The sequence below is a fragment of the Rhinolophus sinicus genome, linkage group LG02 (assembly GCF_036562045.2).
Source record: "Rhinolophus sinicus isolate RSC01 linkage group LG02, ASM3656204v1, whole genome shotgun sequence".
Taxonomy (NCBI): Eukaryota; Metazoa; Chordata; class Mammalia; order Chiroptera; family Rhinolophidae; genus Rhinolophus; species Rhinolophus sinicus.
Window position 1 is genome coordinate 102,794,835 of NC_133752.1, and position 27,092 is coordinate 102,821,926.

The window sequence follows — 27,092 nt, forward strand, 5'->3', positions numbered from 1 at the left end:
GCCTTAGGGCCTCCCCTCCCCCTTACTTTGTGGCTCCGGGTAAAGATAGCGTGATACTCGCTGCCTGTCACACAGCAGGAGCTCCGCACGTACTTATTAGCTGAATGAATCCAGGACCGCCCTGAAATTAATTCGGACTAAGGTCTCAATACCGAGGTCCCAGATGACCACTCCTCGTGGCCTTCACCCCGCCCCACTCCGCCTCAGGAGAGGTGGTGTGACCGAGAGTCTCTCCAGTCCCTTCGCGCGCCCTTCCCGGATCGGAGGCGCTTCCTGCAGCCCGAGCTTCCCGGGGCCTCCGTGGGACTGGGGGCCGAGCAGGCCCTGCAACCCGTTCCGTCCGACTCGCTTCCACCCGCTTCCTTTTCTCCCTCACCGAACTCTTCCATCCCTCGCAACCCTCCCGTTCCTACCGCAAGCTGCCATACCATTGCGGCTGCACGGCCCAGGCCGAGACCCCCACGACGCCCGCCCGAGAAAACATGGTGGTACTGGCCCAAGCTGAAGGTCGGTCAGACAGGCCTCACCGCGCATGCGCAGGAGACTCCCCACGGCCCCTCCCAACCCGCTTTCTTCTTCAGTCTCGCTTTTAGCCGCCAGGATGAGGTAAACCTCGCGAGCTTTGGGGGCTCAGCCTTCCGAGGCTCCACCTCCTTCCGGCTCGCAGCGGGTGTTTGTCCCGCCCAGCCCTGTCAGGCCCGTTCCGCTTCCGGTTGGCAGGGCACTCGGTTCCAAAAAGTAATCGTTGCAGTGGTCGCGATGGGGAAGTCAGATTTTCTTACCCCGAAGGCCATCGCCAACAGAATCAAATCCAAAGGGCTTCAGAAGCTGCGCTGGTATTGCCAGATGTGCCAGAAGCAGTGCCGGGACGAGGTAAGGCGGCCCGGGATGGCCCATGCCCGTGCCCCGTCCTCTCCGCTGGCGGGTCCGGCTGGAAATCCTGGCTCGAGTCCCTGACGCTGGAGGTGAAGGCCTGGGTCTCAGGTCCCTAGTCATGGGGTCTGCACTGGGCGGGTCAGCTACTCCACTCAGTAGGGACATCCCTCCCTGCAGCTCCCGTCCTGGTGGGGAGCCAGGGCTCTTTGACGCTTCTGTCTTCCCCAATCTGCCCCCAAAAGAAAAGAAACACGAATAAGAAAAGGTTTTGCAGTTCTTGTAGAAGTGATCCTACTCAAGCTTTCATAAAACGGAGGCCTGAATAGTTAAATGCCTGGACGCCTGGGCAATAGAAATAACAATCACCTCTGACTTGACGTGCCTCTTAGGAGAAACAGGGTGCTTAGGGTTCACAGCTCTTTTCGGGATCAGATGAAAAAGGAGAAATAAGCTCTTGTACACCGCTCATCTAACAACCATGTTTTGAGCCCCTCGTATGTGCCAGGATATTATTGTTAAGGTGTGGACACGAATCAGACTGTCAGAATCATAAAGCCCAGCCGCACCACTTACTAGCTGTGTGGTCTTGGGCAAGTTACATTCTCTCGGCCTGTTTACTTATCTATAAAGTGGGAACAATAACTGTACCTACTTGTAAGATTGTTGTGAGTTTTAAATGAATTATGTGTAACATGAGTTGGGGTCTTTGGGCAGATCTTGAAAAGCTTTGTATGCCTTGCTGTGGACTTTACACTTTTTCCCACTAATGATGTGGGTGATGAAGAGCAGACTAGTGATGTCATCGTATTTTCCTCTGGAGGTCTAACTGGTAAGGACGGAAGAACACTGGGGAAGGGGCATAATCTCATCTAGTGTTTCTGCAAGTGAGGGATGAGATGTTTTAGGTGGGACTCATATTGAATAGCATTGATATGGTTATTCTCTTTCATTTCTCTTTAGTTCTTTCCATTTAAGTCAAGGTGAAATTCTCACACAGAAAATGAAGACTGGTACAATGAACATCCATATATCTATTACCCAGATTTAACATTTTAAGTATTTTGCCACATTTACTTTTTTGAAAAATAGTTTAAATTATAAACAGAAGGATATTTCACCTCTAAATAATTAAATATGCATTTCAAAAATATCAGGATTTTTTTTTACAGAGTCACAATATATGTCATCAACGCATAACAAAATTAAAATTCTTTTATGTTGTCTGATACATGTTCCATACTCATGTTTCCTCACTTGTTCCCCCAAATGCTTTTCAAAGCAGTTTTTTTTTTAAAGCTAAGATCCAATCAAAAACTATTAATTGGATTTGGTTATTAAGGCTTTAAAAAAATAGACTTTATTGTTTTGAGCTGTTTTAGAGTCACTGCAAAAATGAGAAGATACAGAGATTTCATATATACACACCCTGCCTTCCTTCATACATGTACAGCTTCCCCCGGTATATTTGTTACAATCAGTGACGTTACACTGACACGTCATTATCACCAAAGTCCATAGTTTACATTAGGGTCGCTCTTGGTGCTGTACATTCAATGGGTTTGGACAAATATATAATGACATGTAGCTACCATTATAGTATAATACAGAGTTGTTTCACTGCCCTAAAAATCTCGGTGCTCCAGGTTATTAGGACTTTTAATTCTCTCTAAATTCTGAATTTAGAATAGCACTCACTCCCCCCAATTTGTTTCTTGACATTGACTTAAGAGACTAATTCAGTCAGTTATCCGGGAGCATTCCCACCTTCTGGATATGTTGAACTTTTTCCTTGTGATTGTTTGCCTTCTTTCCCTAACTCTTGTAGTTTCTGTAAACTGGAGCTTAGATCCAAAGGCTTGATTAGGTTCAGGTTAAACATTTTGGGAAAGAATACTTCATAGATGATCCAGTGTATTTCATATCGCATCACGTAGGGGAGCCCATATGTCCAGTAGTGCTAAGGTGAGTGAGTAAAGATGACAGCCAGTAATGTTAGGAAGTAATATTTTCTCTCTTGGAAGAGCGAGTAACTAGTGGAGTGATTCTTTGGAATCATGGCCATATATCTAGTTTCCCATCAACCTTTTACCTACATGTGTTTTAGCAACTTTGCCTGAGTCAATTATTTCATTAGGAGCTGCAAAATGGTTATTTTTCTAATTCTTCGTGCATTTCTTATTGGCTGTAAATTATTTGTAAAAATGAGCTTCTCATCAGCTAGTTTTGGGTTATTCTCAAATGTCATCCTGAAATACAATTTCTAGAGGAAAGGGAAGAGAAATGCTTAATCCTTCTCCTTAAGGCATTTGCAATGGTCTTGGCCTCTTTGCCCCCAGATCTGTTCATTGCCCTTCACTATCAGGGAGTCCAGCCTGGGGGAGGAGAAGTTGACCCCTATAAATTCCCTCCTCTGTCTTCTGTCTCGATATTGGAAGATAGAGGGGGAGAAAGGTCAGATCTAGAGTATTCCCCTCCTTCCTTGGGTTTCCAGGATTTAATAACATTTTGTTTTCATTTTGACTTATTTTTAATTTGGGGAAAATGGGACTGGTGTTTCATTTATGAGACCGATACTAAGTTTCCTTTTAAGATACATTTAAGTAAGAGAGATGCAAAGATGAGCAAGAATTTTGTAGGAGGTCTGCGGATGACTCAAGATTAGGAAAGTACCCTAAGCAAGATTCAGTGTTGAAATCAGGATAGTGGCAATGGGACCAAGAAGAGGTTACAGAGAAGGCTGAGTAGACTTAATGACGAATGGAAAGTGGGATGAAGGAGAAGACACTGGGAAACCATCCTCGTCCTGGCGTGGTGATTGGGTGTGGAATAGTGCTGTTCATTGAGATGGGGATCAGGAGAGGCACGTTTTTCATTTCTATTACTAGTGAAGAATCAGGTTCAAGTGGTAAGTAGAACAGATACGAAGTCAAAACTTACATGTTGTTAACAATCATCTGAAGACGATACAGATTTAGTATGTTTAACATAAGGTTTCTGTAACATGCAATAATGTATTTTGAGGTAGTAGGCTTAGGGGGGCTATCACTCTGTGAGGGGTATAAATGTCTACTCATTATGTTGAAACTATAACAATAAAAAATTAATGTATTTTGGATAATGAGATAAAGGAGAGGAAGAGTGAGTGAAAAATGGTTTCCTTAGTGGAAATTCACTAATGACCTATTTTATTTCACTATATCCCTCGAAATACTTGCATAACACTCTGTATGAAGTAGGTGCTCAATAGGAATTGGTTAAATTTAGTCAAAAACGATAACAAAAATAACAAAAACAAAATCACTCTTCTGCTACTGTGCCCCGTAATGTTTCTTACTAATATCTGTTTTCTAAAGTACTATTTTTCTGTCTCTTTAATCCTGGGGATTAGTCTTTGATTAGCAAGGTTGCTAAATTCAACTTTGTAAAAAAAAAATAAAAAATTTTAATGATAGGGTGCTTACAGCTAGTGATTTGATTATTTTTTACAATTTATCATCAAAGAGCAGCTTTTTAGGGTTTAATTATATACTTCTACTCAGGGCCCATTATGATGACCTAAGTCAGAACTTAACTACTGCCTTTATGTTTTTGTAGAATGGCTTTAAGTGTCATTGTATGTCAGAATCTCATCAGAGACAACTATTGCTGGCTTCAGAAAATCCTCAGCAGTTTATGGATTATTTTTCAGAGTAAGTAACTCAAAGACATCTTTATCTCATAAGCTTTATTCAGTTGGACATTTAATAGATGCTTAATACTTCATATCTCGGAGGCTCTGTTTATTCCTTACATATTAACATGATAGCTATATTATCTCTGTGCTCAGTTTTTGTCTTCCTTTGCCAATTTATCATAGTATGAAATTGTTAAGAAAATAAAGTTTCTCGCAACTCAGCCTTTCTTTTTCTTCACTTTAGACAAAGGAAACTGTCTTTCAGCCTGACTTTAAATCCTTCAAATCTGAGCCTCTCCACTGTTTTTCTCTGCTTAACTCTCCTTATCTGTAAAATGGGACTAAAAATAGTACCCTCTTCTAAGTATTATAGTTCCTTCATAGGGTTTATATGAAGAGGAAATGAATTAATACTGTTAAAGTATTTAGAAGAATGCCCCATACACAATATTAGCTGTTAATTATTATTATTACTATTAATAATTAATCTTGCTTCTATCCACCTCTTTCCAAAATTCTAGACCTTTTGGTCTTAGGACCAAATTTTACAGTCTTAAAAATTATTGAAGATTCCCAAGAGCTTTTATTTATGTGGGTTATGTCTATTGATACTTGTAGATTAAAACTGAGAAATTTTTGAAAATCATTAATTCATTAAAAATAATAGCAAACATATTATGTGTTAAAATAAATAACATTTTAATGAAAAACAACTATGTTTTCTAAAACAAAACTAAAAACAGTGATAAAAGTAGCATTGTTTTATATTTCTGCAAATCTCTGCAATGTCTGACTTAATTGATTTTCACATCTGCTTCTGCATTCATTCTATTTCAGAATGTTTTGGTTGAAGCACATTAAGAAAGCCACGCCTTTACATAGAGTTGTATTTGGGGGGGGGGGGGCAGAGTATTTTAGTAGTCTTTCCAGATAATTTTGAATATTCCTCTTTGGTATTACATCACAACACAACATGTGGTAATTTCTTAAAAGTTAGTTGCAATGTGGAATTTGAAACCCTATCAGTGAACTTTTCATACTCTCTTACATTAAAGTACATTGAGTCAAAGTGAAAACTTTGACTCTGGATTGTGTACTCATGCATGATTTTGTAACACCACGCACTGGTTATTTGGAAAATGTTGGTTCACTGAGTTTACACAGATCTTCCGAATGGTGATACATTTTATTATGCAATATCATAAAATCATATTCATTAATCTCAACATCAGTTTCATGAGAAACATCTTTAAGTATTTGGAAGCATGTCAAAGTCATGGTGGTGGATATTTGTTTATCAAAATTCAGATTTTTTTTCTTTAAAGCTCAAATTTTATCATTGGCAACAATGGCTGTAAGTTGTTTTCCTTGACATGACCGTCTCACTTTGTATACTTTAAAGAAAGTTTCTACTGAATATCCAATTTGGAATAACTATAGTTTATGTCAGTCATTCTTTCAAGTAGAGATGGTATTCGGTGAAAAAGTTTCAACTCACAGCTCAAACAATCACACAAGTGCTTTTCCTGAAGATAACCATCGTCCAGCAGCAGAAGTGCTTTATTCATAATTCTCGTTTTATTGCACAGAATATTAGAAAGATGTGTGTACTCGAAGGTTGAGATTTCATGCAAGTAATAATACTTGGTGCTTTATCAAGGACATTCCTGATGCAACTAGCCTTGGTTTTCACTGCGCGTGCCAGGCCGTGAAGAATACATTGACTGCTGGTAGTTTGGCATCACTGCCCACTGCCTTGACCTGGCTAAGAGGCCAGTAGGTGTACCCTCCATGGCTTTTATGACACCAAGGCAGACAACACAGTGAAAAAGGCAAAAATTATTTATCAGTCAACCACCTAAAACCATCTTGAATACCACCGGGGTACACATGGCGCACTTTGGGAAATATCAGGTATTCTGGCAAGAGCCGTCTACACTCAGTGCCTTCCTGGTCACCTTCCATTCACTCCTCCATCCACAGTAGCTGACTTCCGCCTCTCTCAGTCTCCCGAAGTCTTTCTTCCCTTGGTCTTTCTTCAGTGGGTAAGCTTTACTCTCAATTGAAACAGCTCTCCGATTTACATTCTTTCTGATTCCCCTCCTACCACTCCCTCTGAGCTCACTTCCTGCATGAACTCCTCTTCCTCTCCCAGCTTCTTCCTGTTGCCGGCCTGGCTTCCTTTATCCCACTCTGCACAGTCTCCATGAGTTACGTTATTCTGTTACCTTTCTGTTTGGATAAACATAAACTCCTAAATGTAGATGTTCACTCCTAACATCTGTCTTGAGTTATAGGTTTTTTATTTTCTGAACTATATTCCCGAAGGCTATATCAGACTCAACATTTCTAAAGCTGAACTGAGAATTCTCTCCACCTCCCTGCTGGTTATTCTGCGCTGGCTAATAATCACTGCCTCCCGAGACTGCTAAGCTCAGAGCCCTCCGGGAATTCCCCCACGTGGGTTCTCTACAGTGTCCCGTAAACTTACACCCTTTTTATTCTCACATCATCTCCTCCTAAAAGGTCTCAGTGACTTCCTCACTGGTATCCCGACCTGCTGCTCTTACTCCTCCTATACAAGTTCTGTGCCCCTGGTCACAGACCAGTGCGTGCAGCAGAATCACCTTGAGGCCTCACCTTGAGGGCTGTGAAGGCAGCTGGCAGACCCCAGGCCCACTTGCTGATTCACTTGACCTTGGGTGGGGCTGCGGACTTTGCTTCTCTATCCAGTTCCCAGGTGATGGCCATGCTGCTGGTCTGGAGACCACACTCTGGGAATTATCCTTGTATACTGTCCACCAGGATTATCTCTGGAAATCACAGACTTTCCCTAATTAACTCCTAAATAAATTATTTCATGCTTTCCTATCATCTGCATAAAACCTAACCTCTTTAATATGACCTTCAAGGCACTGCAAAAGTTAGCTGTAACATTTTCCAGCTATGTCTTCTCCCAGTTTTTCTGTTCTACCCCCACTCTCACACTCATTTTTAGCGGCCCTCCACGTTAGCCAAAGTAGATTGTCATTCCTCAAACCTGTGATGCTTTCCTGTCTCTACCAGCTGGGAATGGCCTTCTCTTTCTCTTCACTTGTAAGTCCTGTTTATACCTTACCACCCATATTAAAGATCACCTCCGGCATCTCCCGCAGTTCATTCTATGATGTTTTGTTACATCTCTTTTCCAATTTGACTTCTGTTATGATTGGTTCTGCTAGATTGTAACCTAGGTCGAGATCTATGTTTTATTCACCTATGTTTATCCAGCACTTAACACAGTGGCCTCAGTTCAGAGGGATACGTTGAATGCCAGTGTCTTGTGGAATAAGGGCAGTTCTGGTATCATCAGTAGAATGCAGTTATTATGCCACAGTCAGTAGCGCTAAGAGACTTCATTAAGGACCCTCTCAAAAGACGTGTTGTCACTTTTGCTGTGGCTGATTTGCCAAGACAAAATTTCGACTCCACACTGACTGACTTTAATTCTTGAAAGCTATAATCTTTTGGGATTCTTTCCTTGTTCGTTTGTAAAGATTCACAACAGATATTCACATAGATGTTGCATATATCGTTTGAGATTTCAAACTGTACGATGGCTTACATTTCAGGAAGGTAATGCTATATGTTTGTAGAAATTACCTTCATGCTTTCCTTTTCTCTCCTAGGGAATTCCGCAATGACTTTCTAGAACTTCTCAGGAGGCGCTTTGGTGAGCTTCTTAGGCATTATGCACATAATAACTTCCTAACCTTACAACCTGCTCAGGGTCAACAGCGTCCTGTTTTGTTCTTAGGCACTAAGAGAGTTCACAACAATATTGTTTACAATGAGTACATCAGCCACCGAGAACACATCCATATGAATGCCACTCAGTGGGAGACGCTGACTGATTTTACCAAGTGGCTGGGCAGAGAAGGTAAGAGTAAGACATACTTGAATAGTTGTGATGGGGCTCCATGGCGGGGAGAGAACCAGTTGTCATAGTTTCTATGTAAATTTACGGAAAAAAAGATGGGTAGGGTGATTAAAAACTGGTGGAGAGGAGCGTAGTAGTCCAGGGTTGGTTTTGTATACGCCAGTCAAGTATCAATGTCTGGAATAGTTCTTTTGACAGTGCCAAGATTATCACTGAAGTGTCCTCTCACGTAGGCTAAGGATTATTGTCACTCCTCTTCTACCCCCACCCACCGCCATATTCACTTCACTTTAGGAAACTTGTTACTTCTTCTTACTGAGATTTTTACAATTTATGGCTTCTTTTTCCATTTTTAAACTTCATAGGATGAAAAGTTGGGAAGAAGAAAAGAGAAGGAAATTTTGTGTCCATGTATTACTTATTCAGTGTGTTACTCTATTCCATTTTTGTGGACTATTTGTACTTAGTTAAGTTAGCAGAATATCACGTGCTCATTGGACGTTAAATACTTAGACAGTTGAAAAATTACTAAACAAGATAATACTTCTTTCACTCGTTTTCCTTTTTAAAATATGTTGCCTCAACCTAGCTCATTAAAAATCAGAATAACTTTTTTTCTGTTCAAAGAGATAAAATATTCCACTTAAAGTATCTAAATCTCATTATGAATATGGAAAATTCATGTACTGCATGAATGCATATATTTGAATGAATCAGTAAATAATGCAGAGATAGAGCACATTTATATTTACCTTTAGCTTTGATTATATGCAAATTTATGGTGTCTGGTTTTTTTTGTGGTTGTTTTTTCAGGCTTGTGCAAAGTGGATGAGACACCAAAGGGCTGGTATATTCAGTACATAGACAGGGACCCAGAAACCATCCGCCGGCAACTGGAACTGGAGAAAAAGAAGAAGCAGGACCTTGATGACGAAGAAAAAACTGCCAAATTTATTCAAGAGCAAGTGAGAAGAGGTCTGGAAGGCAAAGAACAGGTGGGCAACAGTATCATTGAGAGAGGCAACTGAAAAAGGGCCAAAGAAGTAAAACTGCTTATTTTTTTTAAGCCCAGAACTGCGTTTTATAGGTCTAGTTCCATTACTAGGAGGAGAAAAGAAAATGGCTGAGTCTAAAAGCTCGGGTTTTGGAGTTGAGACAAACCTGGGTCCCTTCCTTACTTACGGACTTCACGCTCTTGTATAATTATATCACCTTCTAAACCTCAGCTTCCTTCTCCTAATACAAGGCTGTCCTTAATGGGGAAGAAATGGGCAGACCATTTGTCCTGAATGTGATGAATGCAGTGCTGGAGGTTGGCAGTGGGGAGAGTAGGGGGTGGGGAAGGGGCACGTAGAGGGCCAACACTGCTGGCTGCAGCCTGGGGAGGATGGGAGTGTCTAGAGGTAGCTATGTACAGCCCCTGGGTTGAGGAGTCTTGGAGAATTAATGGGCAAAACCCGGTTAAGTGGAGAAGGGAGGGCATGGTGGTGGTTCAGGGGTTGGAATAACTAGATCAAGGCATTTATTTTAATAAATCTTTTTTGGGTGCCTCTTGTGTGCCAGGCACGGGGGATACAGCAGTGAACACAAGATTTACAAATCCTATAAAATAACTCAATCGGAGAATATTTACAATACATATAATTTCTTAATTAGGATCTTCATCATTTTAGAGTTGTATCTTGGAGCTGCCTTGCAACATAGGGAGCAAGTCCTAATTTGGGAATATTGAATGTTGATAGTAAATTCACTTTGAACCAAACCTTCAACCTTCTTCCCCCCTAAGGAGACTCCTATTTTTACGGAATTAAGCAGAGAAAATGATGAAGAAAAAGGTAATTGTACTTTTTTCTTTCTTTCTTTTTTTTCTAACGTGGATGGTTTTGTATTGGTCCTGCTACCAGCTAGTCACATGTTTGGGAGTAAGACATGGAATCCATCTGGATTGCATTGTTCTCAGTACTAATGAATTGGATGTGATGCCCTCAGCTACAAGAAACAAAATAACACCGACTGCGCTCAACCTAGACAATAAGGAGAGATCTTGCCATACCAGGGTCCCAGAGGTAGGGTAGGTAGTTCATACTATTAGGAGCTGGACATGAGGTGGCTGCCAGCACTGCCATCATATGCAGACCGAGTATTGTCCAGACGATGACAGAGAGCATCTCTCCTCTCTCCTGGAGTCCCCTTTGAGCGAGGAAACTTTTCCTAGAAGACACGAAACACCCCTCCTGCAGACTTCCTTTTGAATGTCATTGGCCAGACTGTCATGTGTCCACCTCACGAACAGTCACTGTGAAAGGCGATGAGATTATCTTGATTGGTTTAGACCTAAAGGTACTACCTTGCAATCCCATCCCCTTGGTCGTGGGCTTTCAACTCATTCAATTGTGAATTTTAGGGTGACACTAGCATTCAAACCATAGCATCCTCTGAGCCATGTGTGATAGATGTGGACATCTAAACAAAACTGGATTCCTGCTGGTGAGGGGAGCAGGGGCAGTGGGATGGAGAGGCAGCGGGATGGAGAGGCAGCGGGATGGAGAGGCAGCGGGATGGAGAGGCAGATTCAGTCATAGGAAGGTCTTTCCCAGCCCTGTCAGCGTCCATCCAGCACATTTTACAGGAATTTGTGATCTCTGGAGAGGAGCATTCCGGCTCTCATCTATTCAGAATGTTCATGAATTTGTATGTGGATATATTGTGGTATCTTATTTGCTAAGTTTTATTACAGTTTTCCTGAAATACCTGGAACACCAATTGTTCTCTTCTAGTTACATTTAATTTGAATAAAGGAGCATGTAGTTCAGCGGCAGCATCTTCCAAATCAAGGTGAGTGAGCCACATGAACAGGTACCTTAGAGCTTGAGAATTGTGGGAAATGTCCATTACTATATTTCAAAAGCAGCAGTGTTGTGAGTTACCTTTTCTGGTTGTAATTTTCATTTTGGGGTTTTGTTTGATGGTTGGTTGGGGTTTTTTTGTGTGTGTGGTTTTTGTAGCAGCTGTTTTCTTTCTTAGTTGCCTGTCTTAAGATGATTCTGTCTTTTGAGGAAAGGCTCATTTTCATTAAAGTCTTCACATGGATGAACTGTTGCTTCTCCGTGAATCCTGCAGTCTATGGTTCCCTCTGTGCTACTGCAGTACTGTTCTTTTTCTATCAGCCTACTTAGCACGGTTAAATGTTAGCTGGGTATATGTTTTTTGTTTTACCTGCTGTGTTAAGATTTTCCGAGACTAGAGGCTAAGTTATTGACCTGTCTCCTCCATACAAGCACCTAGTACAGTATAAATGCACTAGTAGGCACTCAGTAATAATTGCCTTTCTCTCTAGATGGTGTAGTATAGGCAGGAGTCCAGAAACTCTTTCTGCAAAGGGCCACATAGCAAATACCTTAGACGTTGTTGGCCATATAATTCTTTGTCACAACCACTTAACTCTGCTGTCAGAGTGAGAAAGCAACCATAGGCAGTACATAAGCAAATGGATGTGGCTGTGTTCCAGTAAAATCATATTTATAAAAACAGGCTGCAGGCTGGATTTGGCCCTGAGGCTGTAGTTTGCAAAACCCTGGATTAGCATGTAGTCGGGTACTTCTATCCACTTCTTGTGTTCTCTTTTCTTCTAGTTCTACATATTCTTTCACCAAATACTTATTCACTATGTGTTATGTGCAGTGCATTCAGTTTAGTTAAAGAGGTTAAAAAGCTAAACATAAAAGAAGATATTCAGGAAGGTATCAGTATATACAAGAATTTAGTTTTAAGCTGGATGATATTTTCTATTTTACTTAGCATTTTACATGTTATTTATTTAGGGCTTAACTCGGTGTTTCATTTGTTTTTTTGTTTTGTTTTTTTGGTTAGTTTATAGGCTACACTAAATGATTGGCTAGGAGAATTGAAGGAAATAGATAGGCCGAGTCAACAGTGTATAACTGCTTCTGAATGACTTGCCAAATGTCTTAGCTTTGATCAAAACATTTTAGAATTAACACCTACCGCATTTCCCCGAAAATAAGACCTAGCTGGACAATCAGCTCTAATGCATCTTTTGGAGCAAAAATTAATATAATATAATATAATAATATATATTAATATAATTAATTATATTAATTTAATATAATTATATTATATTATATTAATTATATTATATTGACTCGGTCTTATGTTAATTTTTGCTCCAAAAGATGCATTAGAGCTGATTGTCCAGCTAGGTCTTATTTTCCGGGAAACACGGTATATTAGGTATCATGAAGAACTCAGTCGGTTGGGTTCTATGTATGGCACATTTGAAAATTCTTTTCCAAATATTCATCTGATATGACCTGGAAGACAGGCTTGACTATATCATATCACACATGTTACGTGGTTTTAGACCCTGATGTATTTATTTCTCTCCATTCTCCTTTATTATTTGTTATTCCTAAGTGTAGATGAATTTTAAGATTGGTCCCAGTGGCCCCCAAATTGGTCACCCTTGTATTAGTTTTCTACGACTGCTATAATTAATTACTACAAACTAGGTGGCTTGAAATTGTGGCAATCTGTTCTGTCTCTGGAGGCCACAGTTCTGAAATTGAGGTGTCTGCAGGGCTGTGCTCTCTCCAGAGGCTGGGAGGAGAGTGGGTTCCTCCCCTCTTACAGCTTCTGGTGGCTGCTGGCATTCCTTGGCCTGTGGCTACATCCGCCAGTCTTCAGATTTCTCTTTGCTGCATCATCACATCATCTTCTCTGCATGTCATATCTCCCTCGGTTCCTCTCTTAAAAGAACGCTGTAATACTACCTTTAAATGCCTTTCTTAAGAAAACGTAAAAATAATGGAAAATAATTCTATTGTATTTTCTATTTATCACACTTTTTTTCTTGGTTATCTCCATGGTAGTTTGTGCAAATATTCTTTGTTTCACATTTTGTAAATATGACAGATTAAATAATTAGACTGATAAGATTCATTTAGTCAACGAATATTGAGCATCTATTTTATGTGAGTCATGAGATAGTTACTGCTACTTAATAGGGAAAAAAATTTTTATATATATATTTTTTCCTGTAATATAAACCAAATATAAATACATATATATGTATATATATTATATATGTATATATGTCATATATATGTATATATAACATATGTGTGTATAAATATATATATATATAGTACATCCCCTAATATGAGAGAAAAGTCATACAAATGATTACAATAGAAGGTGGAGTGTGATATATACCACAAAATGCTATGGCAGTTCAAAAAACGACAATCCAAGAAGCCTCATGAAGAACAAGATAAATGCAGAGATTATTTTAGGTATAAAATAGCCATGTGCAAATTTGCAAAAGCATGAATTACAGGGCATGGCTCAGTCAATAGCAAATTGTTTACAATGGCCAGTGAACATAATAAGTCAGGGTAAGTATTCCGAGGCCAGTGGTGACGATCTTATGTCAACACTACAAAATTTCGAATTTACATGTCAACTCTAGCTAGTCAGGAGCAATCAACAATATTTAAGTGACACATTGAGATCTTTGCTTTAAAAAAATAGAACTGATGGTAATGTGCTAGGCTTCTACCAGTCATTTTACAAACATCTTATTTAATCCTTGCAATTGAGTCCTAAGTTGGGTTACATTGTCATCCCCATTTATGGATGAGGAATGGAAGCTTAGCAAAGCCAATTGCTCGAGGTTCTAGCAAAAGTAGCCTCAAACCCTGATCTGCCTCACGCCGGAACCAATACTGTCATCACTGCTGAGCTGATTATTCTGGCACTATTATAACTGAAGGGGTGAGGTGACGGCAGGAGGGGGTTGGAGACCGGAAGGTGTACCTGTTCTGTGCCTGTGGTCCGGTAGGGGACACAGACAGCTCCTTCCTTGTTTTGACTAATGTATTATAAATGAATCACGTAAGAGATTTCTTCTGTGCTGTTCATTGTGCACATTATAAAGCCTCCATCTGTGCGTACTTTTTGTTAACAAGCACGGCTCCTCTTTTCTTCAGTTCTTTGGGACCAAGTGCACTGAAGATGATAGAGACTACAGCGTCGGTGAAACGGAAAGAGGCTTCTCAGAGCTCAGCTCAACCAAAAGAAAAGAAGAAAAAGAAATCTGCACTCGATGAAATCATGGAGGTACAGTGCACGAGCTGCCTACCAACTCTTTAGTGTTAGAGGAATAATGCAATTTAAATTAGAGAAACTGAAATCGTTTCACCATTATTAGATTCATGTAAAGTTCGAAATTGTGCATATACTAGGTGAGGGAAAAGGAGCTGAGATGCAGTTCCATCTGCATAGAGTTGGAATCCCCCACCGAGGTTTAGTTTCTTGCCTCAAGTACTGTCTGCAGAACTCTCCATGCAGCTATGGGCAGTAGAGGTCAGTGAGAAGGACTTTGGTGGTAATGGAAGCTGGAAATGAAAGCTGGTCTCCTTCTGTGGTTCTGTGAAATTGGCACCCTCCATGGTCCCACCCCCCAATTTTTGCTCTCCTCTTGTCTGACTTCCACTTACTGCCTCCTTGCCAGCAGGAGAAGGCCGTGACATAGCTTTAATTTGATTTAACCTCATGGCTAAGTTTATGTGGTCAATCATTGAAAACTTGTGATTGTCTGGATCTGGGGCCATACTTTCTACCTGGAACTTGGCGCCGTTCTGCAGAAGGTTCTTAGTGTACCCCCTGAATATTCCTTCCTCCCTCCCAACACATGACCTTACCTAATCAGTAAATTTATGAGATACGTGCAAGAGAAGAGAAATTCTAGGCAACGAGAAAGGATAAATGGATCCAAGAAGCAGCTTCCTTTTTCTGCAATGTCATTTCCTCTAGTCTCCCCATCCCTTTTCTTCCACTGTGAAGGGATGGAGGTCACTCTTTGGTCTTCCTTGTTTCTGAGTCCGCACCATGCAGGGCAGTCTGGAAGCTTGAAGAGTAATCTGAGTGCACTGTGAGATGTGCTCATCCCATCGTTCAACAAACAGTGAGTCGCTGTTACGGACTAGACATGGTGCGAGATCGTGGGTCTGCGAGTAGGAGAATAACAGTCCCTGTGTGTCACGCAGCTTTCATTCTATTGAGAGAGACATTCTGGGAACAAGTGAACCAGTGACTAAGTAATGACAAAATGCTACATGCCAAAGAGGGCTGAAGGCAGGGATTGCGGAGATGGCTTGCTGAAAGGTTCTAAGGCAGGAAAGGTCTCTAATTCAAGCATCTGAAGGAAAGAGCCATGTCGCCAGATGAGCATGGTGAGCACAGGAATGTCAGGCCATGACAAGAGTTTTTAAATTTAATTCAAAGGCAAATGGAAAGCCAGCTCTACGTGCTTTGAATATAATCCGTGCTAAATTTAGAATAGTCTTTGTTCATATTGAAAAGTTGTAGAAATTAAAATGAGGTTTAGAATCAACTGAAGAATCACACTGTTCTGTCCCCTTGAAAGTTGGTATTTTGGGTTCTAAGTCTTAGCAGTTGAGCAAGAAGACAGCGTGAGGTAGAGCCATAATGGCCAGCCTGCTCTCTTTTCATTTGGTCACACTTTTAGTGATTACACAGCTCTGCTGGTTCTGTGTTTCTTCCCCTCTGTTCACAAGCTGGGTTATCCTTATCCAACAGGGAAGCTCATTTTCGCCATCAGAGTATCCCTAACCTTGCTGTGCTAAATTGCTGTGAAACTGTTCTGTTTTTACCGCCTGTTTTCCAGCTTGTCACAGTGACATGGGAGGAGGCAGGGAGAGGGCCGTATAGGACTGGCAGATGGCCTTGCCCAAGGCGAGGTGGTTTGTGGTTATTTTCTTGGTCAATTGACTTGTTTTATCACCTTTTATTTCTTCAGTCCAGATTTCATTTTTTTAATCAAAGGCTAATTGCAAAAAAACCCAAAAAACATTTATTTGATTTATCAGAGCATACAAATTATATCACTGATCTTCTGTGAAGTATGTGTTTTACGAGGTCTGACAATTAAGTTCATGAACTTATTGCAACGATGTTGCTAACTAACGTTTTTTGATATCAGAAGGATTATTCATTGTGAATTTGTATCAACTGGACAAACAGTTAACCAAGTTTACTATTTGGAAGTGCTGACAATGCTGTGTTAAAAAGTTAGATGACCTGAACGTTTCGTCAACAATTCATGGCTCTTATATCATGACAATGCACCAGCTCACAGGGCACTGTCTATGAGGGAGTTTTTAGCCAGTAAACAAATAACTGTATTGGAACACCCTCCCTACTCGCCTGATCTGGCCCCCAATGACTTCTTTTTTTACGTGAAGATAAGGGAAATACTGAAAAGAAGACATTTTGATGACATTCAGAACATCAAGGGTAATATGACCACAGCTCTGATGGCCATTCCAGAAAGAGTTCCAGAATTGCTTTGAAAGGTGGACTAGGCACTGACATCAGTGTCATAGCTTCCCAAGAGGAGTCCTTCGAAGGTGACCATAGTGATATTCAGCAATGAGGTATGGAGCACTTTTTCTAGGATGAGTTCATGAACTTAATTGTCTGACCTCATATGTTGTTCTTTTGCTAAATAGAATGTTGCTTGAAATGAATTAAGATTTTGAAGAGATCATTTTATATTTGTCTTCGTGTCCTATAGATTGAAGAGGGAAAGAAAAGGGCTTCCCGAACAGACTACTGGCTGCAGCCCGTATGTATTCAGCTGGAGCTCCCTAAGTTCTAAATGTACTTTCAAGTGAATGATTTCAATAGCATTTGGTATAAATGACTAAATTTCTCAACTATGTATAACTTTGATAGCTAGACCTATGACTTCAATGAGATTTTCCCCCCCTCTTTGATCTTTAATTATTGGTTGCACCTATATTGGAGGGTGACTTCATGTTTATGGGCTGGTAATATTCCTTGATTTTAATGCCAAACTTGTTTATGGGCACCTTAAATTTAAGCCTGGAATTATTTTCCATTTTCACTATAAAACAAAAGATTTTAGTTTCAGAAATGAGATTAAAAAATAGAATTGCAAATGCAAAAGTCCTTGTTTTCAACTTATCTTAGTGAACTTACAATGTTCCTTTAGGTACTTTGTCAAAAAACAAACAAACAGGTTTCAATTTACAAACTCAAGGAAAGCTTAGTATTTTGCTCCTTATTATTGCTTATTACTGTAAAATAGTCATTTTATAATAATTTGAAAACATTTAAATAATTTTTAAAATTGTTATTTATTGATACTCTGTTTTGAACTTACAGAGATGTGAAGTTCGTATAAAACCTACAGGGCGCCTTATTCTTAAGGAAGCTGGTTTAATCAGTAGCACGAGAATGAAAAGTAGTGTGTTATTTAGGTTATTTCTGATTTGAAAAATAAGATTAACAATACCCTGGAAGGTCAAGAAGTCCAAAGTTCTGATTCAGATCTTCATAGTCATTCTGCCACTAGGCCTGAAAATAATTTAGCATCCCTGCCTTAGTGTATATCCTTATATGATGGAAAACATTTCTACCTGGTGATCATGTGACAGATCATAAAGTAAGTTATTTGATACAAAAACACTTGCTGTGTTCAATGGAAAATACGCATTTTGTATGAATTGTTTCAGTTAATTCTCATCAGCCCAGGTAATTACTGTTATTATTCTGTTTTATAGGTGAGAATAAGCATAAAGTATTTGAGTAATTTCCTCAAGGCCATTTAGTAAGTGGTGAGCCAGGATTTCCCTGGCAACCTGACTCAGTAGGTTGTACTCTCAACTAGTAAACAATACTGCTTCCTGAGAAGCGTAACTCACCCTGACTCTCTGAGAAGTTTGGGTTAAGATTCATTAAGGAAGGACTTGTAGGGAAGAAACCAACCATCCATGAATTATTTTCCTTTTTCCAGTTAGAGTAGCTAGCATTTGAATATTAATAGTTTTATATATTTATGAAAATATAATCAAGAATTTTGCTTAAAGCAGTAGTTCTTAACCAGGAGTGTTAAGAAAATTTTTCCTATGCTTACCATAGTCTCCATAATAGCAAACATCATGCATGGCGCAATTTATTGCACACACCCATCCTCTGAGACAGAAGCTTAGGGTCTGATAGGCCATGGGATTTCAAACTACGCAGGTTCCGGTAGTACTCCCATCTAGCCTCCTGGTGTGAAATGCATAGACATGGTCACTAACCTCCCAGGTGAATCTGATATGTACCCTTGGTGAAGAACCATTGGTTTACAGGAAAAAGAAAAACTAAAAGCAAAAAGCAAAAAAAAAAAGAAAAAAGGCAAAGTATTCCAAGTTTTAGTTAGTCCCAAAATTCTCTTTCCACTGCCAAAACTTTCGGTTAAATTTTATTTTCTGTTGATAATTTTCTCATCTGGTAAATTGTTCAGGTTTTCTTCATACTTCCCCTTACAGAGTGTTAGGTACAAGTGACAGTCAAACAACAGTGCTCTGATGACTCAGTGTATCTCTTATTTTGAAAAACGCAATGTTTGTTAAAATAGCCAATAGTCCACAGTGATAGACTGGAAAACTTCATTTTTTTTAAACTCAGAAAAGACAGTTTTTGAACAGATCTATTGCAAACGTGTCAAAAAGTCAAATGATGTAATGAGCTACCTTTAAGTTTTAAGAATGTGTACCCATGGGGGTCTATGAGAAATTCAGTGCCGAAATACTCTGACGAAATCAGAGAAGCTGTTTAGGCATTATTTGGCTTATTTAGAAAGTAGACAAGACACTTAAGAATAAGGCCCGTCAAGTCTTCTCTTAGACACGTCTTCCTACTATTGAATATCCTCCCCACAAAGTCCTTACTGAAGTTTCATTAACATAATTTTTAGCATGGCTTAATGGAGTACTTGTGACCACCTACTACCTACTATAGTCGCTCAAAGTAGCAAATGTAGAATTATAGTGAGTATTGCAGCAAGTTAGGCGATGTCATTTTTACTATCAGTCATCACACAGCTAACCCAAACTAGGAAAACGAGAAAGAAGCATGTCAGAATGCATTATTATGCAATAAGCCCAGCTTTCTCTCCCATTCCAGAATTAGTTGCTCAGAAGAACAATACTTTTAGCTGGAGCTAATCTGGAACAATCCCGCTTGTAGCAAAAATTCAAAACAGCATAAGGAGGAAAAAACACTGTGGACAGTGTCATGTCCTGGGACTTCCCTGGGAGACTGGCTGGCTGCGTTTTTATCAGCAGTGAACACCAACAGTACAAAATCCTTGATACTTTTCACTTCCTGGGATGCACAGCAAAGAAGAAGCTGTCTATGAAAGACGTGAATTCATAGAGTTGAGATTTATAGGTAAAGGTCCTAGATTTCAAGAAACTTGCACTTTGGAAGTCTGCCATTAGATGTATGTTTTTCCCCTTGGTAACTGTGTTGAATAAAAAGAGAAAGAAAGAATGAAAGATTAATAAGGAAACGCCATCATTGGGAAGGCTTAGAACTCCAAAATTTCCTATTTAGCCGGAGCAGTTATATTTTATGATGATTTTTTGGTGAACATGGTTTAAAATGAAGGAGTAAAACGGAAAAGATAATTATATCTTTCCTTTCATCTTTTTTTTTATTGTTATTTTGTAGGAAATCATTGTGAAAATTATAACCAAAAAACTTGGAGAGAAATATCATAAGAAAAAGGGCATTGTTAAGGTAAGAACATAGTTATGAATGGAATCTGTGAAAGGGGCTGATGGGTGACTGAGTAAAGCCATTTTGGCATGCCTTAAAAATAAAGTCATAGTAGCAGAAAGCATCTGTCTAAGGTTCCTGATGGTTCCATAAAAGGAAAGTTGTATTCCTAATTGTTGGACAGATGTGTCATTTTCAACCACCGTTTATACTTAACCTTACTCTGCTTTCTTACTGGAGCAAATAGTGTGCATTAAATCCCACTGGTACCTCTTAAACTCAGTGGGCACGCCTTGCTAACCAGTAAGATGCATTCTCTTTATTGATGATGGGCAATATAATTATGTCCTCAGGATTCCAAGGAGGACTTCCTTGTGTTTGGACTGAGAGACCGTCTTTTGGCCGCTCTAGGATTTTAAAATTTAAAAATCAACACCCCAGTCCTTTTCTCCCTTTTGCTTTTCCTGAATCTGGTTTCATTGAGCGCCCAGCCTGTGCGTGCATAAATTGCCCTTCCACTGTACTGCAAGCTGGGCAAAGTTACCCCTCTCATTATATTTCTTAAAGTCTTATTCTGAGATCACCAGTCTTTTATTCTTTCCCGATGAAAACCTTAAACTAAGCTTTGAATTGAAATCTTTATTAAGAAACATAGATTGAGAAATCGTATACAGCATTTATAAAACAGCGTCATTTATGGAAGGAGCTACTCTTATCTTTTGACTAGAATTTCACTTGTTTTCATTTTACTGATTTCTGTCCTTTGAAATTTGTGTTCACATATCTCTTCTGTTTTTAAAATTGTTGATTTTACGACAGGAAGTAATTGACAGATACACAGCTGTTGTAAAGATGATTGATTCTGGAGACAAGCTGAAACTTGACCAGACTCATTTAGAAACAGTAATTCCTGCACCAGGTAAACCTTTTTTGCAGACGAATTAATGCAAATACCAACAAAGTGAGTGATTTCATTTGTTAAACTGTAGTTTTTTCAGATTACCTGATAGTTACAGAGACGAGCTTCCTTTTTAGCAACTGCATGTATAGCTGATCCTATTTCATTTCAGGTGACGTGGTAGTTTGCCAGTCCTCTGAGAAGCTATTTGTGGCGTGAATAAATTTGCCTTCCTAAAGTTATTTTTTTCCAGAAGCAAAACACAGACATGTCTTGATAAATTCAGCCATATTAGGGTTATTATTAATATTAATATATTTAGGTACCTGAGCTACCGTGTTTCCCTGAAAATAAGACCGGGTCTTATATTAAGTTTTGCTCCAAAAGACGCATTAGGGCTTATGTTCAGGGGATGTCATCCTGAAAAATCATATTAGGACTTATTTTCCGGTTAGGTCTTATTTTTGGGAAAACACGATAGTAAAAGTCAGTATTATTTTGCTTTTGCTTTTCCTTAATTATCTCGATCATTTGGGCACTAACACAATATCTAGTATTAATGCTACTTTGGTCAGCTCGTTTGTCCGACCCAGTCTCTTCTCGGTGATATCATTGCTGCCACAATGATAATGTCAGACTCTAAAATTTCGCTTCTCAGATCCTTTATTTTTTTCCCTCTAAAATAAAACTCATTTAATGGATTAAAAATATTTTTTTCAGCTTTAGTGAGATATAATTGACATTCAGTAAGCTGGACTTGTATAAAGTATACAATTTGATAAGCTTTAAAACATGACTGCTCTCATGAAACCATTCTTGAAATCAAAATAATGTTTCATTACCCCCCTCAAAGTTTTCTTATTTCCCTTTATAATCCTTTTCTCCCACCCCTCCAATGGCCTCCTGACTTCCCACAGGCAACCATTCATCTGCTTTCCTTACTGTGTGTTTATCCAGTCACATGTTGATAGACATTTGGGATGTTTACAGTTTTGGGTTGTTAGAAATAAAACTGCTGTGAACGTTCATGTGCAAGTATTTGTACAGACATATGATTTCTTTTCTATTGGGAAAATACTTAGAAATAGAATGGCTTAGTCATATGATAAGCATATCATATGAAACCGCCAAACCATCTTATGATTTTAAAAAGAGACAAAGTAAAGCAAGCAAGTTTTTTCCTGATTACTTGTGGACTCTGAGCTTTTCCTCCAAGTATTATACCTTACATACCTTGCAATCTAAAATGAAAACATATCCCTTTGACAAATAAGTGGGGAAAAAATGAGGAGTCTTCTGATAGTAATCAAAGTATCTACAACTATACTTTAGAATATTACAAAGTTTTTAAGTGATTAAGAACTTCCAAGAGAAGGACTTTGTTTTTCATTATATTCATTCAGTGCATTTTGCTGTAACAAAGTAGAAGAAAAAAGTAGACCTTTTCTTTGCATTCGGTGTCGTATTCTTTTCTATTGTAGGAAAAAGAATTCTCGTTTTAAATGGAGGCTACAGAGGAAATGAAGGTACCTTAGAATCCATCAATGAGAAGACCTTTTCAGCTACTATAGTCATTGAAACTGTAAGTGTGTTTACACAAAGACAGAAATTTCAAAATGCTCTGAAAATGTGCCATTTTTCTTTTGTTGGATTGATCTTTATTGTAGAGTTTGGGTTTTTTGTTTGCCTTCTCTCCTACTTGGAAATCTGTAAGTAAGCTTATTTTCTCTAGTGACTACCATTGCTAGAGCATTTTATTTTCTGATTAAAAAGGAAATGTATATGTGTCTTAGTCTGTTCAGGCTGCTGTAACAAAATACCACAGACTGGGTGGCTTATAAACAACAGAAATGTCTTTCTCCTAGTTCTGAGGGCTAGAAGTCCAAGATCAAGCACTGGTAGATTTGCTTCCTGGTTCATGTGTCTTCGCATGGTGGAAGGGACAAGGGAACTCTCTGGGGTCCCTTCATAAAGGCAGAAATCCATTTATGGGGGCTCGCTCCCATGACCTTATCACCTCCCAAAGGCTCCACCTCCAAATACCATCACATTGGCATTAAGTTGCGACATGTGAATTCTGGGTGTGACACATTCAGTCTATAGCAATACTCACTGCAAATACAATTTAATGTAAATAATTTTTTAAATTACCCATAATCTCCCAGCCAAGTGATAACCCCCATTAATATTTTGGTCTGTTCCTTTCTAGTCTTTTATTTCATAAAATTGTATACAATATGTAGTTTCATCTCTTAATGTTTTTGCTCTCATATCTAATAATATAAAACTCAATTTGGCATGGTATAATTAGTGAGGACTGTAGAGCCATAATTAATGGGGGAAAAGCCAGAGGTCAATTTTTTTAAACGTCCCCACTCCTTTCATAAAGGATGAAGGGAGAAGAGATCAATAAAATAATTCATTTAAAGAAATCTGACATCAAAGATTGCTTACTGATTTAGAACTGCTAGTTCAGTGACCGGTCTGTGTGTGAGGCCACGGGGGACCTAAGACGTCTTTAGAAGGAAAGATCTGAAACGTGCTTCGTCCCCACTGCCTAATTTTTTTTAGGATTCTGAACTATGCATTATGTATCTTTATCTCTAAATGAAAGACTTCTTCATCTCCAGTACAGTTAAGTGTTCATATTTTGGAGAGCCTGATGAAAGTTCTAAACTCTCTCCGAAAAAATTGCACACAACTGCCAAATTTTATGTTTTATCTTAAGGAGTTCCTAGGCCCCTAAACCCCTGTATGGATTGGTTAGAGAATTGTGTCTCAGGAAGGTTTTCTGGAAAAAGCATTTGGGTCTTTGTTTGACAGATATCACATTTTAAGTAAATTAGGCCTTTTATTTTATTTTATTTTTCCTGACTCTGACAATACTAACCTAGAAACTGTCACATAAACTATAAGAGAAAAAAAGGATATTGAAGATTTTATCAGTCTGGCTGAACAGATTGAGTTTTTTTTAAGTCAGTACGTTTTTCTCTCTGAGTCAGTCAGTGTAAGTCATGGGAAATCTCCCACTTCCATGGCAGGTTGGTCCTCCTCCACTTTTTAATTTTATAATACTATCCAATTTAGATGCTGTCTCATGTTTTCCTCTCAAAGAAACACAAAACAACTAATTACCACTGAGGCTATTCCTAAGTTCCATCCGGATACCTTTGGTTTACAGTTTGTATGATTTTCAAGAACTGGAAACCCCCCGTTTCATCTTTCTTTCTAATGCCTTAGTTGCTTACAGAGCTGTACTGAGATAGAACCTAGGGGGAAATCCACATAAAAACCCTTTCTGGTTGGTTGCAAAGTAGCGTGTACTTTTGGAAGAGGAATCCCACCTGCTTATTCTTTGTTGTTTTCCTTTTCATTTTTGTTTTGCTGCCTGCCTCCATATTAAAAAAATAAATAAAAAGTCTGTGTTTCTGGTGCTGTGTCTCTCTTATGTCCCATGTTTTCTTCGAGACACTGCCATGAAATACACAAACTTTTCAAGTGATTTCTCCTGCTTTTTTTTTTAAAAATCATTTCTGGCATCTTAAATTTGTGTCAGTATCATAATACTTGAAATTTTTATATATTTTTTTAATTTTTTTATTAGTTTCAGTTGCACAAGACAAAGCAAAACTTAGACGTTTATCATTTATATCCCTCACACTGTGTGAACCCCTCTCCCCCCATCCACTATCCCTCTGTACGTTCCCCAAATTAATTTTCAAACCCCCATGACCATCTTGTGGTTACCGACTATTTTTCAAAACCTCTCACCTTCCCCTTATCCCCTGAAATTTTTATATTTATTAAGCAGATTTAAAAATAGTTAACAAATTGTTCAAAAATAGCCTCAGTTGTTTAGCTATTTGCCTAGTTAATGCAAATGTCTAGCTCCCTTCTTATTTCCCAGCCTCATAGTCTTATCATAAAACTGTAATTGACCATAGACCTTTTAAACTCGATAATGTAAGATTCTACCTGGGTCATGCTTTATCTGGGAACTTAACTTCCCTTACATATAATCATTATGATCATATTAAAAGAATGGCGTCTTAGAAAGCCTCTTGAAGGGAAGGCATGTGTCTCAGTAAAAAATGTTAAAATTTAAGTTCAGGATTGGAGTCATTATCATCACCATCATTTTCTATTTTGCAAGGGAGAGGACCAACTTTTAAATTTTAGCCAAAAGATTTAATAATGAGTTGAAAATTTTTGAGCTCATACTCATAGTATGTTCCAGGTATTGTTCTGAGCCCTTTATATGTATTGACTCGTTTATATTTACCAACAACCCAGTAATATAGGTACTTTATCATTCCCCACTAGGGGATAATGGAGCACAGAAGGGTTTAGTCACTTGAGGAGGGCGGGATTTGAACTTGGGCAGTCCAGGTCCAGAGCCCATATTCTTAGACTCTATGTTCTCAGGTTGTGTCAGCTCTTATGACAGGTACTGTCTTTCATATCTAGTTGTCCCCTTTCCCTTTTTGTTGGATGTGTGGAGAAGATGAAAATATGTTTAAAGTTGGACTCAGTTTCTATAATAAAGACCAGCCCAATTGTCACAGCCAAACTAGACAAACATGTTTGAGTATTTATATTGCTTAAAATAGTATTTGCTGGAAAGGAAAGGAAAGGAAAGGAAAGGGAAGGGAAGGGAAGGGGGGAAGGGAAGGGAAGGGAAGGGAAGGAAGGAAGGAAGGAAGGGAAGGAAGGAAGGAAGGAAGGGAAGGAAGGGAAGGAAGGAAGGGAAGGAAGGAAGGGAAGGAAGGAAGGAAGGGAAGGAAGGAAGGGAAGGAAGGAAGGAAGGAAGGGAAGGGAAGGGAAGGGAAGGGAAGGAAGGAAGGAAGGAAGGAAGGAAGGAAGGAAGGAAGGAAAGAAGGAGGGAAAAAAAGGAGAGAAAGAAATTATCAAATTGATAATGGTACAAACATAATAGAGGTTTACCTCTTGTGCTAAAAATCCAAAATGGTGCTCTTGATCAGGGAACAGCTCTGTTCTAAGAGGTAATAAGAGGTAATTGTGAGCCCAGGGTCCTTCCAACTTGTGGCTCTACCATCCTCAACAAGTGGCTTTTACAGCTGTCATGTTGTGTGCTTCAGGCGGACCAAGGGGGAGCTTTGGATTGAGGGTAGAGGACAGCATGGCCTGGGCTTGGAGGGGCACACATCCTTCTGTTCACGTCCGTGGGCTGCTCCATGGCCACACCTAACCACACGGGGAGCTAGGAAATCTAACTGTTTATCCAGGAGGCAGAGGAGATGGTGAACAACTGGCAGATCTTGCTGCAGTATCTAGTGACAACACTTTTCAGATACCATTGAAGAATGTGTGATAGTTCTTAATGAGAATGCCATAGAATGTTCTTAAAATTTATAGCGATAGAAACGTTAGCATCCTGGATGGTATTTTCAGGATATGGAAAAGGCAAATTTGTATTCAGAAGTGTAGTGTCATTTTCGTGTCTTTTAAGTACATGTGTGTTTTTAACCTTTTCCTCAATTATTTTAATTTGCAGGGCCCTTTAAAAGGACGCAGAGTTGAAGGAATTCAGTATGAAGACATTTCCAAACTTGCTTGAGTTTGAAAATTTGTTAACAGCATATTAAAGTCCTAAAGCATCAAATTGGTGTTCACCGAGGCATTATGAGACTCTCTACTGTGTGAGGGTGTTTCTTTTGTATAAACCAATGGATTTATTTAACTATTACTGTATAGTTGTTTAGTGAAACTTAGAGAAAAATCTAATTATGTCTCATGAAGTATCAAAACCATGTAAATTTGTCCTTGTTATTTTTATTTTCTTTGTAATATTTCCTTGATTTTTAATCTTCATTAAAAGAATGTTATTGTAAAGTGTTTTATACAATACAACTTAGAATCATATAACTAGAGGAAATTCTTCATATACTCTATATTTTTGTAGTAAAGTAGTAACGTTGAATTGTAGATATAAATATCCATTTTCAAAAGTTAAACTAAATAGCAGCTTTATTGAGATATAATTCACACACCATATAATATCACCCATGAAATATGTACGATTTCATTGGTTTTTGGTATATTTGTAGAGTTGTACAGCCATCGCCACTATCTGATTTTAGATCATTTTC

The 27,092-nt window shown here is 38.9% G+C and overlaps 2 protein-coding genes across 7 annotated transcripts in view; one reads left to right on the forward strand and one right to left on the reverse strand.

The window, feature by feature from the left end:
* ATP5F1C (ATP synthase F1 subunit gamma) overlaps positions 1-572 on the reverse strand; it is a 17,521-nt gene extending 16,949 nt beyond the window's left edge. For all 3 annotated transcript variants that reach the window (XM_019738218.2, XM_019738217.2, XM_019738219.2), the window contains exon 1: positions 429-572. In XM_019738218.2, the coding sequence (XP_019593777.1) occupies positions 429-484 (56 nt within the window). In that variant the 5' untranslated portion in view covers positions 485-572. The remainder of the gene's footprint in view (positions 1-428) is intronic.
* Positions 1-26,835, forward strand: part of KIN (Kin17 DNA and RNA binding protein) — a 27,948-nt gene extending 1,113 nt beyond the window's left edge. The window contains exons 1-14 of one of the 4 annotated variants that reach the window (XM_074325013.1): positions 674-873; positions 1,591-1,705; positions 4,471-4,565; positions 8,218-8,261; positions 8,346-8,468; positions 9,282-9,463; positions 10,255-10,303; positions 11,246-11,303; positions 14,477-14,606; positions 17,086-17,136; positions 20,037-20,105; positions 20,904-21,003; positions 22,464-22,564; positions 26,498-26,835. In XM_074325013.1, coding sequence (XP_074181114.1) covers positions 4,492-4,565; positions 8,218-8,261; positions 8,346-8,468; positions 9,282-9,463; positions 10,255-10,303; positions 11,246-11,303; positions 14,477-14,606; positions 17,086-17,136; positions 20,037-20,105; positions 20,904-21,003; positions 22,464-22,564; positions 26,498-26,560 — 1,044 coding nt within the window. In that variant the 5' untranslated portion in view covers positions 674-873; positions 1,591-1,705; positions 4,471-4,491 and the 3' untranslated portion in view covers positions 26,561-26,835. Of the gene's footprint in view, positions 1-667; positions 874-1,590; positions 1,706-4,470; positions 4,566-8,217; positions 8,262-8,345; positions 8,469-9,281; positions 9,464-10,254; positions 10,304-11,245; positions 11,304-14,476; positions 14,607-17,085; positions 17,137-20,036; positions 20,106-20,903; positions 21,004-22,463; positions 22,565-26,497 lie in introns of those variants that run through there. The other 3 variants (XM_019738212.2, XM_019738216.2, XM_019738214.2) reach the window with 3 other exon arrangements.
* The last annotated feature ends 257 nt before the right edge of the window (positions 26,836-27,092 follow it).